Source organism: Epinephelus fuscoguttatus, linkage group LG11, assembly GCF_011397635.1.
Source record: "Epinephelus fuscoguttatus linkage group LG11, E.fuscoguttatus.final_Chr_v1".
In the NCBI taxonomy this organism is placed as follows: Eukaryota; Metazoa; Chordata; class Actinopteri; order Perciformes; family Serranidae; genus Epinephelus; species Epinephelus fuscoguttatus.
In genome coordinates this window covers 10,976,400-10,992,101 of record NC_064762.1, presented here as the reverse complement: position 1 = coordinate 10,992,101, position 15,702 = coordinate 10,976,400, and the positions used below count along the sequence as shown (strand labels likewise).

At 41.8% G+C, this 15,702-nt stretch overlaps 1 protein-coding gene across 2 annotated transcripts in view; it reads left to right on the top strand.

Annotated features, from left to right (window-relative positions):
• Positions 1 to 210: 210 nt before the first annotated feature.
• Positions 211 to 15,702, top strand: part of LOC125896762 (triadin-like) — a 33,293-nt gene continuing 17,801 nt past the window's right edge. Inside the window, exons 1-2 of one of the 2 annotated variants that reach the window (XM_049589618.1) lie at positions 211 to 668; positions 14,853 to 14,964. In XM_049589618.1, the coding sequence (XP_049445575.1) occupies positions 14,890 to 14,964 (75 nt within the window). In that variant the 5' untranslated portion in view covers positions 211 to 668; positions 14,853 to 14,889. The remainder of the gene's footprint in view (positions 669 to 14,852; positions 14,965 to 15,702) is intronic. The other variant, XM_049589620.1, reaches the window with a different exon arrangement.

The window sequence follows — 15,702 nt, the reverse complement described above, 5'->3', positions numbered from 1 at the left end:
GGCTGCCTCCATCATTATAACATGATTAATACGTTCTGTGTTTCTGATACACACAGCACAGGAGACTGTTAGACCTTCATGTCTTCACTTTATTCTTTCCTCCTGTCTCCTTCTCTTGATCTTTTGCTCCTATACACCCAGGTTTCTTCCACTCCTCTGTCTCTCCCCTTCCTTCACTCCCACTGTCTCTCTATTTTGGACCCTCAGAGGGGGCAGGGTGACTCTCAGTAGGTCAACCCCTCTCCTCTCTGTCGGCCTCTCTCTTTCTGTCCCACTTGCTCAGCAGTTAACCAGCTTAAGCTCTGAAACTTTGACTCAAGAATTTCCTGGAAACAAACTGAAACCGTGCAGAATTTTGAAATTAACGAGAACAATAAAAGCAAAAAACAAAGAAGTATTTACTGGATTTCGTTCCTTGGATTTTTCTCCTGTGGGGATGGTTTTAGTGTATTTTTAGACCTGCTGTGATCCAGCTTAACCACAATTGCTGTGCGCTTTTTGCTGCCGGATTTGAGTGTTGCCTCCATCGTCTTTTTCTCACAATCAAGCGGGGCCAAAGAGGATTTAACGAAGGAGTTACATGCGCGTTTCTATGGTAACGGTGCATTTCCAGAGTCTTTGAAGGACTGAAGGTTATCACTGAACATCCAGCAGACTCAAAGCCCAAGGTAGTGTAAAAATCCATGTCACTGTGGCTGAACTTTATAATAATGATCTGACGCTGATGTTATGAAATGCTGGAGGTCTGTGCAGTTATTCTGCCTTATTGCCATTTAAAACACCTGTTAAAGGTTAGCTGCTACTGATGAGATACACCCAAACTTTATAAAGTCAGGAACTGCAATTTTAATGGTGCTTAAGGAATTTTAATGTTACAATCAAATAAATCAAAACGAATGACTAGTTGTGTTAGATAAAGATCCTGTTGATACTTAATCATGTCTTCTCTTAGGTGTTGAAGTGTGCTGCACACATTACCTAAGTCACATTGATTTATCTTCACATTTATAATAAAAAAAAAACAATGGGCCTTTAAAAACCAGTCACAAGTTGCTTTAAAAAATACAATACAATAAAAGAAAAACAAAATATTTAAAAACTGGGATTTCAAGAAGTGGTCAAGCTGAGAAATAAAATGTGAAGTAACAACAAGAACTGAGAAGCGATTAAAGAAATTAATCTAATTAACTACATGTTCTGTGATTAATTAATCTAAATCAATCATATACATCAACTTCTGCTATGAAAGCATTAATTCTGACATGTTTCACAGTAAAGATACTGGTTTTCGGACACAGCTGTCCCCCTGTCCTCTACCTCCGAAAAATGGTCTGCATAGACTTACTCAGTCTGAACAACTGGTCAAGTGTGGCTTGACGAGGCTGGCTGCTAACGCTAGCATCAGAGGCTGTGCTAGCCCGGACGTCCGGGTTTGCTGCTAAATGCTTTGTGTTGAGGGGATATTTCAGGCTTGACGTACTCCGATGCTACAAAGATTTCGTACTCACAGAGAATGGTAACCCTATCTACAGTTCCATATGGGCGTTTTTTAAATGTAAATGTTTAATTCATGGGGCCAAGCAGCGTCTTATCGTCTGCCTCCACAACACATTCTCACTCCAACCTCGTCACATATCAATGTTTGGTCACTGACTTTCCATGTCCACATATGACGTGCAAGGTACCCTGGGTGTGTTGGTTGTTGATGTTCTGGGACAAGTGTCAAGTTCTGCCTGTTACATGCATTGTCTTCTTTCAAGATACACTTACGTTTTCACGGGAAATTTACTGTCTCTTTCAAAATAAACGCATTTTGTCGGTACTACACCATGCACTGACATTTCTTTTCCTTCAACAACAAAAGCACCAGTGGCGATTGCTCTAAGACTGCAAGGGAAGCTCAGTTTCCCCTAAAATGTCAAAAAATAAGTGGTCAAATATGTACTGTTGTGTTTACATGTCACTGACTAAATATGCGCTAGAATGTGTTCAACTTTTGTTCAGAATCAGCTACTGATCACAGGTCACTGACGCGACTTTCTTCTCATTCATTCCCGTAGCGTCACAGTGCATTAAACAGTGGAGGCTCAGCGTCCAAAGACTTCAGTGGGGAAGCACAGAGTGGGTTGTTCCACTGCAGCGAAACTAGACAGTCATTGGATAAATGCTCGGTTTTGTCCCGCCCATCAGACGCTCAGCGTCTCTGGGGGTCTATGGGGCAGTGGGCTGGCCTCGGCTGGACTGGATGCTGTGCTTCTGCATGATGATTGGATGATCTGTCTGAGGCTGAATCCCTTTTTGATTGACAGCGAAATGAGCGAATCAGCAATCTTGAAATATAAACCACCGGAGCATTTTTCAAGTTTCATTTCGTTCCGTTGTTCTGAGGTGATCTGGAGACTTTTCCAATCCTCTTAGTGACTTTTTCTTCGTTAAAAACGACTAGCGACAAATCTAGCATCTTGTTCTGGTGTTACTGGAGGCTGTACTCGTGTTTGGAGACTTCTGTCGCTCTGCAGTTACTGTCCCCAACGAGCAGCAGGTGCTGCTGTGAGCCCCTCCACCGTCCCAGAGCACTCACAGGCAGACACACTAGCCTCGCACAGCAGCCCCAGAGGGTAGAATTTACGTATAAATAAACGGACACATTTTATGATGAAGGCCGAATGAGCTTCCCCTCCTTGAAAGACCAGCAGCCGCCACTGAAAAGCACGTGGTTACGTTTAGGAAAAAAGAACAGGGTTTGGCTTTAGAATATTATGGGACACAAACACCTCTCTCTCGGGTGAAAGTCGGCGTTTGTTAGACCCATACACTACCCCTCCACTCACCCCATTTTTGCTGCCTTAACTTTCATCCTCGTCCCATTGTGTTTCCCCCTGACGCCCCCAGGCGCTGTTAAACTATAACTGCAACCAGCCGTGTATCCTGCCGACATTAAAGGATGCCTTTGTTTGTTAGCTTCTGACGCTGTAAGCCACTGCCCAAGCGCTGGATTTCAGTGACTTTGGAGTGAGACCTAGCTCACCTCCATCATGTGACAAAGTCACTGTGGCCCTCAGTGATGCACTGGGACAAAGGGCACCACGGAACGCGATTAATCAGTGTCAATTATTATAATAATTAACGTTAAAACATTGAAAAAATCTTATTTTTTAACTTTGTAGAACAAAATATACTTTGATATTTTTCCCTTCATGACTAAATGCTGATTTTTTGCTCTGTTGCCACTTACATACTGTAGTACATTTATTACATCAAATATTTGATTATTACATCTTGAAAATGTACACAAGAGATTAACAAAACCTTTTTAAATGATCAGTTAAAAAGGGTTGCACTCTTGCACACTATCAGTAGAAAATGTACTGAGAAAAGCAACTCACTCACAGTCCACTCCTCATTTTCCTTCACACCTGTTGTGACCATTTGTCTCCAACATTTTTGGCTTGTGACTCCTTAAAATGAGGCAGTGTGTTCGGTGCTTGTTCCTCCTTTGCACAGATCAAGCCCCCTGTTCAATCAAAGACTAATTGTTTAATATCAGGAATTCTTAGAGACCTGAGGAGTTGAAAGAATTCAGTATTTAATGAGAAAATGTGTAATACTGTTTCTTTCTTTTCTCTTGTATCATCTTGGGATGTCTCAGACGTATCTTGGGATCAGAAGGGGGTCCCGACCCCCAGGTGGGAAACAACTGCATTTGAAAATATTTGCTGTGATGTGATCTTTTAATGATCTGTTACCTTTTGTTTCTCTCTTTTATTTCTGTCTTCTAACAGTGCCATAGTGTAATTGCTCAGATGTAACCAAGAGGCTTTTTTTTATCAGTGCACATAAGCTGAACACATCAACTCAGCTGTAACTCCAAGGGGTCAGGACACGATTAATGGGAGACGGTCTGCTATATGAATTTGTGTTCACCTCTGGCAGTTTTTTCTGTTCTTTAATTTTCATGAAATATCAAATAATTTTACCTCTTTGGGCCTTGAAACAGTTATTTCAGTGAAATCAATGTTAATTTTAATCAGCTATTTTTGATGCAGTCTTAGTCTTTAGTTTTAGTGACATTTTATTCATTTTTGTCCTTCGTAATCTGAGTCTAGTTTTGGTTTTTAGTACAGTTTCAGTCAAGTTTTAGTCAAAATGTTTTTTGTTTAAAGATATTTTTTTTGGGGCATTTTAGTCTTTAATTGACACGACAGACACGTGTGAGGGGGGAGTGACATGCAGGAAATGGTCAAAGGCTGGAGTCGAACCCCCCTGCAGCAACAGCCTTGTGCATGGGGCGCCTGCTCTATCCACTAAGCCACAGACACCCCATAGTCAAAATGTTTTTTGTCTTTAACTAATTCAAGTTCCACTAATTAAGGTACTTGAAATTGGAATCACATTGTCAGGTTGTATCACGTTAAAATTTAATTTGGGCATAATTTTATCCATAACTACAGATAACATATACTCACTCACACCCCTGCATTTCTTCAGCAGGGTTTTTGAAAGGTTTAATGGCTGATTTATGAGCACAGACTTGTTGATCATCTCAAACTAGTATAAATAATTTGAGACAATAATCTGTGCCCAGCTTCATTGTAAGCTCTGACTTATTGATCTCACTGTTAAGCAGCATTAAAAAGTAATTTTATTTCAGCCTGAATTCTTTCTAAATCTGAAATATTCATCTGGAGTTTTAAACTCATGTCTTCTCTCAGGGGTGGGGATTAAAACTGGACTTTGTCCTGCTGCTCACTCTGCTAACAAGCTCCACCGTCCACAGTCAGACCACACGGCTGTGTTTTTACCACCGAATTACAGCTCACAACTCACGCTAGCAGCTGACGCTACTCAGGTGTGAGTGTATTGCAGGCTAGCATTCTGGCTCCAGCTATCTACCACCAACATGGTGGTGGTCTTATCTCATACTGCTTATACGGCGATAGAAATAATCGCAAGCACGGCTGTTCTCGGCCATTAAGCCATTTTTAAAATAGTGATGCAGACGTTAACATTGTCGCCTCACAGCAAGAGAGTTCCTGGCTTGAACCCAGGGTTTGCATGTTCTCCCTGTGTCAGCGTGGGTTTTCTCCAGGTACTCCAGCTTCCTCCCACAGTCCAAAGACATGCAGGTTAATTGGTGACTCTAAATTGTCCGTAGGTGTGAATGTGAGTGTGAATGGTTGTCTGTCTCTATGTGTCAGCCCTGTGATAGTCTGCTGACCTGTCCAGGGTGTACCCTGCCTTTGCCGAATGTCAGCTGGGATAGGCTCCAGCCCACCTGTGACCCCCAACAGGATAAGCGGTTACGGAAAATGAATGAATGAATGTTATTTACAATTCTCCTCTCCTCTCCCCAACTGGCCACCAACATTAGATGTTGATATTTGGTATAATGTAGGTTGTGACATCAGCTGACCAAGGTTTAATGACAGGACGACGTCAGTTTGACAAAGAATAATGACAGATAAAGTTTTTTTATTTTGTTGGTCTTTAGCTGTGTTGTTAATAGGGCTGTCAAAGTTAACGAGTCAACACAAATTCCTATTAATGCCACTAATTATTCTGAGGTGCGATTAACACGTGCCTTCTGTAATTATGACCCTCGGCCCATCCTGTAGTTTGGGAAACCAGGAAGCAATGCAGCAGTAGCAGGAACAAACCTCTGTGAGCGGACATGGATAAAGAAAGGTGTCTTTTGATTGGCAAGTTCAGCTTCAAAGCACTGCCTGATGGTTCTCACAAGACCAGTTATTTGCATTTACTGTCAGTGTGAACTGAGTTACCACCAGAGTACGTTGAGCTGCTTAAAACACAGGGGACGTTTAGTTAACCTTTACGAGTGTAAAGTTGGACACTACATTGTGTTAGTATCACTAAGCAGTGTTACATTCAGGTCAATATGTCCATCTGTTGTTGCTTGTTGGGCTTGAGTTGACCATGCTGTGCTTATATTTTGAGCATGCAGTACCTTTGAAGTTATTATATTTTATGTATAAAGCCCAATATCACAAATCACAATTTGCCTCACAGGGCTTTACAGCATACGACATCCCTCTGTCCTTTGGACCCTCGCAGCTGATCAGGAAAAACTCCCCCCAAAAAAACCCTTTAATGGGGGAGAAAAAAAACAGTAGAAACCTCAGGAAGAGCAAATGAGGAGGGATCCCTCTTCCAGGATGGACAGATGTGCAATAGATGTTGTACAGAACAGATCAACATAATAAATTAACAGTAATCCGTATGACACAATGAGACAGAGACAGAAAGAGACAGTAAGATAAGATAAGATAAGATCTTTATTGTCTCCCTTAGTAATGACAGTAGCTTACAACAGCAATAATGAAAGTAATAATATAATTAATATTACAGGCTATTGTGGTACAATATGTTGAAAGTATATATAAATGTCTGATAGTATACTACATGTGTGACAATAATCATACGTGTATAATAACAGTAGAAGTATGACTAATGACTAATGATAACAGCAGCAGCAGGAGGCATCTGGCAGGACCACGGCAGCAGCACAACCACACACATCACACCATCCAGGCACCGCTGCGATATGAGTTAACCTGAGAGACAGTGGAGCACAAAGGCTCCGGAGAAGAAGCCGGGGCTGGTACAAGGCAAGCCTGAGCCAGCCCTAACTATAAGCTTTATCAAAGAGGAAAGTCTTAAGTCTAGTCTTAAATGTGGAGACGGTGTCTGCCTCCCGAACTGCAACAGGAAGATGATTCCACAGGAGAGGAGCCTGATAGCTAAAGGCTCTGGCTCCTGATCTACTTTTGGAGACTTTAGGGACCACGAGTAACCCTGCGTTCTCAGAGCACAGTGTTCTGGTGGGATAATATGGCACTATGAGCTCTCTAAGATATGACAGAGCCTGACCATTTAGAGCTTCCAAACGTCTAATGCCAGCAACATCTTGACGTAGAATAACAATATTTAGATGTATGGTATGGAGAGCAAAGCCCTACATCTGCAAAACTTTCATTCCAACCAAACTTTAACCTCTGTCCAAAGTAAGAGTCAAATGTCTTTTTCCATCACATTGACATCCACTGCCAGCTGGGTTATTTTGAGTGACCATCTCATCAGTGAAAACTAAACATAGATTTCGTCATAGTTTTTATTATCCAAGATCTATTTTTAGCTTGTCAACATCTTGTCTTTGTCATGGAAAAAAAGGTTAATGAAATGAAGACCAATTGAAACTGTCTGAAAATGTTAAAGGGGAAATTTTGTTTTGTAATCTTGTCATATAATTTTAAATGCTAAATCTTAATCCAAACAGTAACATAACTCTAGCTGTCAGATAAATGTAGAATTAAAAGTGCTATATTTCCCACTGACATGTACACGTTATTACCCCCCCCCCCCCCCCCGAACAAGACATCTTCATAAGCAGCACCATGCATATTTGTCATTAAGTTTTTGCACTTGTATCGAGAACCAATGCTTTTAATGACTCACACTCTCCACGGCGCCTTTGTCGCCTTTCATTTGCCCTCAAACACCAGTTAGTAGCCTGCACCCACATCGTTCTAATTCTGTTCATTCCTTTGGTGTGGAGGAGGCAGCAGTTGGTGGTGTCCTTGTGTGTGTTTGGTGTGTGTGTGTGTGTGTGTGTGTGTGTGTGTGTGTGTGTGTGTGTGACGCACTCTGTGGTAGCAACAGGTGGGCTGGGTCATCAGGACAGACACATAACGCACTAAAAGGGAAAAATGTTTGCAGACAGTGACTCACACTTTGACTTAACTATAAAACACAGTCCTACATAAGAGAACGATACTGTAATTAGACACTTTGGAGCACAGCGGTGAAGTGGATGATTGCACAGTGCAGCTTTCCCTCCTCTCTCTGCTGTAGGACGTTCACACTGCGCTCCAACCTTCTGTCATTGTGACATCGTGACTGTTTTACCTGCTGTGGATCAATGTGTTGGCCTGACCAGCCGTTGCCAGGGCTTCACTAGATCAATGGTTGGCTTTTATATCACACACACACACACACACACATACGCAGGCGCTCTCAGCTCTGCTTCTGAAATGACACACACCCCGGCTGTTGTTCACACGATCAATGGTTAGCTTTCTTGAATCAGATGCACACACAAATGCACATTCGAGTGTGCGTGGGCAGAATTATGTTAAATTGATTTTGTAGTTTGTTATCTGAATGCAGCAACAGAAAGGTCAGCCAGAGAACAGCTGCTGAATCAAAACACTTCAATTGTTCACATTACACAACCACCCTGGATCACATTTATACCAGATAGATAGATAGATAGATAGATAGATAGATAGATAGATAGATAGATAGATAGATAGATAGATAGATAGATAAAATCACACATCAGATCTTGGTGAATGAATTATTCACATAGTATAATTTGTTGAGAACAGAATGACGTAATAATGTTCAGTGAAAAGTAACAAAAAGCATAAGGATCACGCTCATTAAACTTGGGCACCAAACGCAGATTACCAATAACATCAACACCACTTGGTGCAGACCCAGCAGGAGCAGAAACTTCTGTATTAGACCCCCCAAGAGTGCTTCCCCTCACTGATTAAGTGCAATCTAGACTCCTCCAACTCCAATTGCATCCTCTCAGTGCTCTGCCTCTCCAGCTCAAGCTTCTCTGCCTGCTGAAGTTTCTCTAATTCAAGCTGCTTTTCTCTGTCTACTTTTAACTTTGACTTCTGCTCAAACTGCATAGCTAACAGCTCTTTCTGCTGCTCAGAAGTCAAACCAGCTGTCTGCACAACTGCTGGCAAAGACAACGACACAGGCACTGACTTCTCTGCAACACTTGTTAGATCAAAGATGACAAAACCTCATTTATAATCTCATCTCTAGATATTTTCTCTGCAACTACAATGTCATTATGGTCAGATCTTTACAGCAGCTGATCCAGACAGTTTCTCCCTAACTACCTACCTGAGCTAGCTAAAACTCAACCCCAGTCTTCCTGTGGTTCTTCGGCAGTTGGATGAAGCATGAACCCAGTGAGTCTGTAAAACAAACTGCAATAGGCGACGCACAAAAACTCATGGATGCCCCTGGGATAGCTGTTCCAAAAACAGCTACTGACAAACTGCTCCCCATCTCACTGACAGAAAAAAGCAGACAGTCACAATCCACAGAGGAAGGTGTCCTGCCACCAAAATAGTAACACTTCCCTTCTGTTCGGCACCCAACAGTCTGACACCAGGAAAAGGTCAGGTATAAATGCTGCCTAAAACACAGCCGGATCAAGGGCCCGTCCCAATACGCCCCCTTAGCGCTACCCCTTGGCCCTACCCCTACATTTGCGCGTTCCCGCAAGGGGTAGTGGTGTCCCAATTCCTTTTTGCATGTAGGGGTAGGGGGCATAACGAGGGGTAGTGGATATGAAACTAGCCCTAAGAAACGAGGGCTTTCAGATGCTGACTTGCCAGCGAGGGGTAGACGCCGCCATGGCTACCACCGAGCAAGAGACGGGGAAAAAAGTTCATACATAGCTAACGTTACTGTCGTCAGGTTGCTTGTTAGCTAGCTCGCTAGCTAGCTCGCACTGTCTGGCGTCCGTCATCTGTCCTGTTCTGCAAAATTGATACGATAACATGCCTGCTAGTATAACTATGCTGCCTTGTAATGTTAGCTGGTTAGCTAGCTAGCAGAAGTCCCCTGTCGTCTGTCGTTCATCAAATGAAGCATGATGAATGCGGCAAACGCGATCGGTAGGATGAATGAGACTCCACTGTAGATGCCGGATGAAAATCTAGATGGCTCGCAGCTTCCTGTTTAGAATAGTTACGTATGCCTGAACGTAACTGATGCAGTGACGTAGTGAGTGGTGTCCCAATTCCTAGGGAAAGATTTCTACCCCTACCCATCGTTGCTTCATTTTGAGGGCCAAGGGGTAGTGGACGGGGGAGGGGGGTATTGGGATTAGGCCTAAGTCACCTAATCAGTTGTGCAATCAAACCATGCCTTCCACTACCTGTGGCATGAAACCTTTTTAATAAACAAACCTTAATGGATTAACCCCCTTCTGTTACGGTGAGATTTGTTATGGGTAACCCATCACCAGGATAAATGTTGGCACTGTATGTTTTTGTTATCCACGGATCTGTCACATTTGCATGCTGTTATGTAGTGGATATGTTGAAACATCTTATTTTAACAACGTAAGAAAAAATGTTGGTATATATTTCTGCACAACACAGATACGTTACATTTCAGCCCGTTCTCATTACAAAGTTGTTGGAATAAGAAACACCTTTAGCGGCAGTATGATACACTGCCGGGTGGCATCAGTATGTAACACGACTGGAAGTAACCTTTTGCAGCGTTATGATATGCTGTAAGTTGCCCGAACAGCAGCTGTCACGGCAGTGTATGTGGATGGACAGCGTTAGTTCCTAAAGCGGCCGGACAGCACCTGTCACAGGGGTATGATCAGTGGTGAACGGCGTCAGATTGAAACGCTGCCAGTGACAATCTAATATAACTGTAAAGTCCCTAGAGCAGGTGGGAGGGGTGGTGGATGGGTCCAACAAACCTTGGACTTTCACCCAAGAGCCTGGTGTTTGCTTCCTGTATGAATGCAGAGCCAAACCATGATATTTTTTTCTAAACTGAACCATGTGCTTTTATTGACGTCTCGTCAGTGGTAGCAGCGTCCTTGAACATCAACAGCAAACACAGAAGGATACCTAGTTCATAATGTGTAGACATGGATGGCCACTGACAAAACGGTGAAATGTGACAACCTGGGATGAGAACGTGTTGTACAGTCACACATTTTTATGAAACGTTATGTTTCAACAGTGCTGTGGTTAACTTGTGGTTAGGTTTAGGTACAACTCCACTTAGTTATGGTTAGGAAAAGATCATGTTTAGGCTTAAAAAACAGTTTTTGTGGCACAATTCCAGCTGGAAACACAGTGATGCCCTAGTAAAAAACTATGGCTATTCAGCGATGCGTTGTTTAAAAACAACTGCTTTTTATGGCACTATCCCCAGTGAAAACAGTTTTGTTGCTATTTTCCAACAGTGGTCTGCAGCTTGACAGGCATCTTGTCAAGGTACCTAGCCTGATATTGTGGCAGTTAAGTTTCATCAGAAAGAAGACAACTTAAAGACGACTATTCCTGAATATCAGCTATATCGTTATCACTTAACATCTTTGGCTTTAAAGAAGGCAGAGTGATGACAATACTAGTCAATACAATATTAGCTATCAACTGTCATAAACAGTTCAGTAAGGACCCAAATGCAGAGCAGGAGGCAGAAGGCAAGCTTTGATGATGATAAAAAAAATCCTGGAAACAGGCAGGCAAAAGGAAAGGAGAACCAAAATGAAACTGAAACAAATCAGGGAAGCACAATGAACACAGTCAAGAAATCCAAAATGGAGCATGAGAGACCAGGACAAAATGACACCATGAACACCTGGATGAACACAGACAAACTGACAAGGAACAAAGGGAAACACACCGGTATATATACACAGAAAACGAATTGAAAGAACGAGACACAGCTGGAGTAGGAGGACACGGGCAAAAGGAAGGGAAAGGGAAATGGGGATTGATGAACAACAAGGGTGTGGTGGGGAACACTAGGGTGGAGCAAACAAGACTAACACAGAACAGGTGTGAAGGGAAGACTCTGGGAGCAGGGAAGGACTAACAAGACAGGTGTGACAGAAAACAGATGGGAAAACACAAAGACAGGAAGTAAAACCAGACATGATACACGAGGAGAGAATCTACAAAACAAAACAACTCATTCTGATAATCTAATTCTGCCACGTATAGTGTAATGAGTGCACTTCCATTGATGGGAGCTTGGAGGTATTCGTACACAGCGGGTGGGTTGTGGGTGGACGGAGGGATTTTGGGGCCTAATATTGAAATTCTGCCCTCAGGCCCTCTAACAGGTTGATCCAGCCGTGCTTAAGCGCTCTTGCATTTTGCATCAAGCTCTAATACTTGTTGCTGAATCTCTGATTAATCGTGATCTTCTGCAGCCGAGCGTGTCAGCTGGGTTTGAGTGCACAGGCTACATCATAAGTTATCATCTAAGAAATTTACTCAAGTGGAAGTATATATTTATACGTTGAGGAAAAGCCTGAAATGTGCCTCAAGGTACAGCTATTTTTTTAATGAGGAGAGAGGGGAACATTGTCACCAATCTACAGTCAGCTTCTATTAATTGACGGTGAAGATGAGAACCATTAGAGTCCAAGCCGCCACCTAATTGTGTCAACGAGGCTGTCATAATGAACGGTGTGAAATGCCTCAGCTGGACCAGCACAGAGCTTACAGGACTCACGTGGATCAGCATCCTTCAGGGGCCTCATTAATAACCTTGAGAAGGGCATATTTCTTCCAAGTGAGTCAGTCCCTATTTTAATTCAGATCTCCACAACAGTGTAGCGATCACTTTATATTTGCAGATAAGCTGTGTGAGAGGCAGGCGGAGAAACAGAAGGAAAAATAAATCATCTCAGGCGTTGATCGCAGCACGGCGCATAATGAACACAAACAACCTAACGCGGGGACATAATCATATTATGGCACGCGGCCCCACTGCCATACAATGATGAAAACTTTCTTTAGAGAAGTAATTCGTCTTGTAGAGCAGATTTTTCAAAGTGAGATGGAATTTAATCTCCTCATCACCCCGGGTAATCTCTGTCTGTCTCCCACTCTTTCTCCTCCTCATCCTCGCAGAAAACATACTTGAGTGATTCACTGACATCCGTGTGAATAAACAGCTGCTGGGAGCATTAATCAAAAGACACATGACTGCAACAGACATGCCTGTTTTACATATGCTGATATTATTCACCAAACACAGATTAAAATGAACACAAATTGGACTCAGCAGTGAAGTATCACAAGTATCACAAGTCAGGCTTATATCAACACCATTATGGTTTATAATCCTGTGATGTGATCAAGTCACAACCTCCAGAGATGAAAAAAGACGCTGTGGGAGCCATATGTTTGATTAGTGTGAAATGTAGGATCCCACCATGGTGGCTTATGTCATCGACTAAGGCAGACCATAGTATTAAAGTTCATGCCAGTAAGCACAGGTGTTGCTGATGCTTGGAGTAAATTGTATACGACTGTATTTATTGTAAGTTTGTGTTGATAATCATTGGGAAGTTATACTGGTTATACTAAAGACAGTGGTGAAAAAAATAAACAAGTAATGATATACAGCATTGGTAAAGATTGGAAGTAATTTTCTGTGTACACGTCCAAACAATTCAGCCAGTTAGCAACCAGTAGCAGCTAAAATATAGGCTAGTTACTAAAAAGTGCCAAAAACTGCAGTTCCCCTAATGGCCACATGAGGCTGGCTTCAAAAGCGAGTCAATCACCACAGACCCCATGTTATGACCCCCAATTTTACAGCAGAAATAAACATGTTTACAGGCTGGTACAAAAAATGATGTTGGTCTCTTAAGTTAATTTTAACTTTCATGACAACTTTTTAATTTATATGACCCACCTGTTTGCATTTTATTAAGGCTTAAAGTTATGCATATTTAGGGGTGGGGCTCTGTAAAACCAGGATGGCGATGACCAAAATGTCAAATTCAAGGCTTCAAACCAGGAGATCACAAACCAAAAGGTGACGTCAGGGTGGTCCATTATCTTATACAGTCTGTGGTTTAGACACCAGGAGGCATCAATACAAAGTGAACCTTCCATCTCCACAATACTCCAAAAGTTTCTGTAGTTTATTTAGAATTATTTTAATACAACCCAGTTGCCAGAGAAAAATATTTTGCACTGTATGTTTCTGCGATCCAGGAATGCATTACATGTGTGCACGGCTTTGTAGTGGATATGCTGAAACTCTACTTTTACGGCTTATCCTCCTGAGACCCTGTGCCCTCATATGAGGACATCACATTCTGTGTTTGTTGGACCTTAAACTTCATTCTACTTAACTCAGACCACTTGTCCTCATTCATGGACTCTTTTTTGTGCCATCTTGTGGTAGTAAGAGCACAATACACTAACCCATGTTAAAACAAGATGGCAACCATCTCTGCCAAGTCAGTCTGCAGCCGATTCTGACACCAAAGTGTTTAAGGTCCAAAACCTGATCACATTTTATGGTTGGAACTTGCTTATTTATGATTGATAATGTTTGTAGTTTGATATGGCAACAAATTTGACAGTAACAACAACAGTACAGTCCAGTTGTTACAACAGTAACAAGCTTTTATTATCCTCTTATTTGAGGACGTTGGGACTGATTAGGTGCGACAGACTGTTCCTTCAGACATAAGGACAATCCTAGCTTGGAGTATGGATCAAGGAAAATTCATGCAGAGTTTCTAAATAAACAAATCACAGAGGGTTTGTTGCATTATTTGTAATTTAGTTTTTGCACAACAATGTTCAGGTGATCAGTTTTATACTTTATCACACACACCCCAGATGAGGACATCTTTTTTTTCTTCAAAACTATTTCCTGTTCAAAGACATTGTTTTGTTTTATATATGTATCAGGTCCTACTGATCCCAAATAGCTAGGAGACATTAAACATGTATACCAAATAGGAGCTGAGGTCTCAGGAGGTTTGAACACCCACGTTTAGTGGCACAAAAGCTGCTGGAAAGGAGGGACTGGTCAGTAGAAAAACACCCAGGTTAATAGGCTCAGACACCACTGGGGAACAATTCAGTGTGCTGCTAAGAAACACCCAGGTTCAGTGCCGCAAACGCAGCTGGGAAACACTGCAAAGAGTTGACAAAAAACAACCGATGTTGTTGGTCTTGAACAGCAATCTGGAAATCCATCGGTAAAAAAAAGAAAAAATTTTTTTTTTGCAGAATCTGTTTTGAGAGATTACTTGAACAGTGGTCTGCAATGATCTGCAACTTGGCAGGCATCTCGCCTGAGTCTCACACCATCCACCATCCCCTCCAGCTCCTGATAACAAAGGTCAGCTTATGTATCACACCACATTAGAAACACTGATATGATATGTAAGAAAAGTGCAAATGTAAAGTATTTATGGTTTGCAGAAACATATAATGCCAATTCTTCTGGTGACTGGGCTGTGTAACAGGTTTGTTTTAAAACAAATTCTCCTTCCTGTCCTCATGAAACACCACCACAGTCAGTCAGTTTGTTGCTGCAGCCAAAAATCTCTTTTAATCATAACCTTCCAAATCAAATGCGAATTGCATTGCCCTCTAATTCCTAAAGATGTTAATAGATACTGACAATTTTAATGGTGGTATCAGCAAATTTAGAGAAATATAGGAAACTGCTGTCTCAGCAAAAAAAAAAAAAAAAGTTTAAAGGGCATATTATAAGAAACCTGATTTCAAGATTACACTCTCACACACACACACTCCCCACAGTATAAAGCTGCTATAATCAATATATTATATAAAAGATAGATCAAACAACTACTTGCATGTAAAATGTGTTGCTCATAGTGATGCACCCACAAAAATAACCATCAGACTCTGCAGATCCTGTCAGCTCTACATAGCTTTTCTACTGTCTTTCAGCTCATTGTTTGGGTTTTCAGGTTGGCAACTTAACTGTTTTGGTTACTACCAAAGCTACTACAGCTACGACAGAATAATAAAACATGCTAACTAGTTGCACTGCGTATGCTAGATGTGAAAATAAGCAGTAGTTTGCAAGTTCACCATATTAACCTAAAAG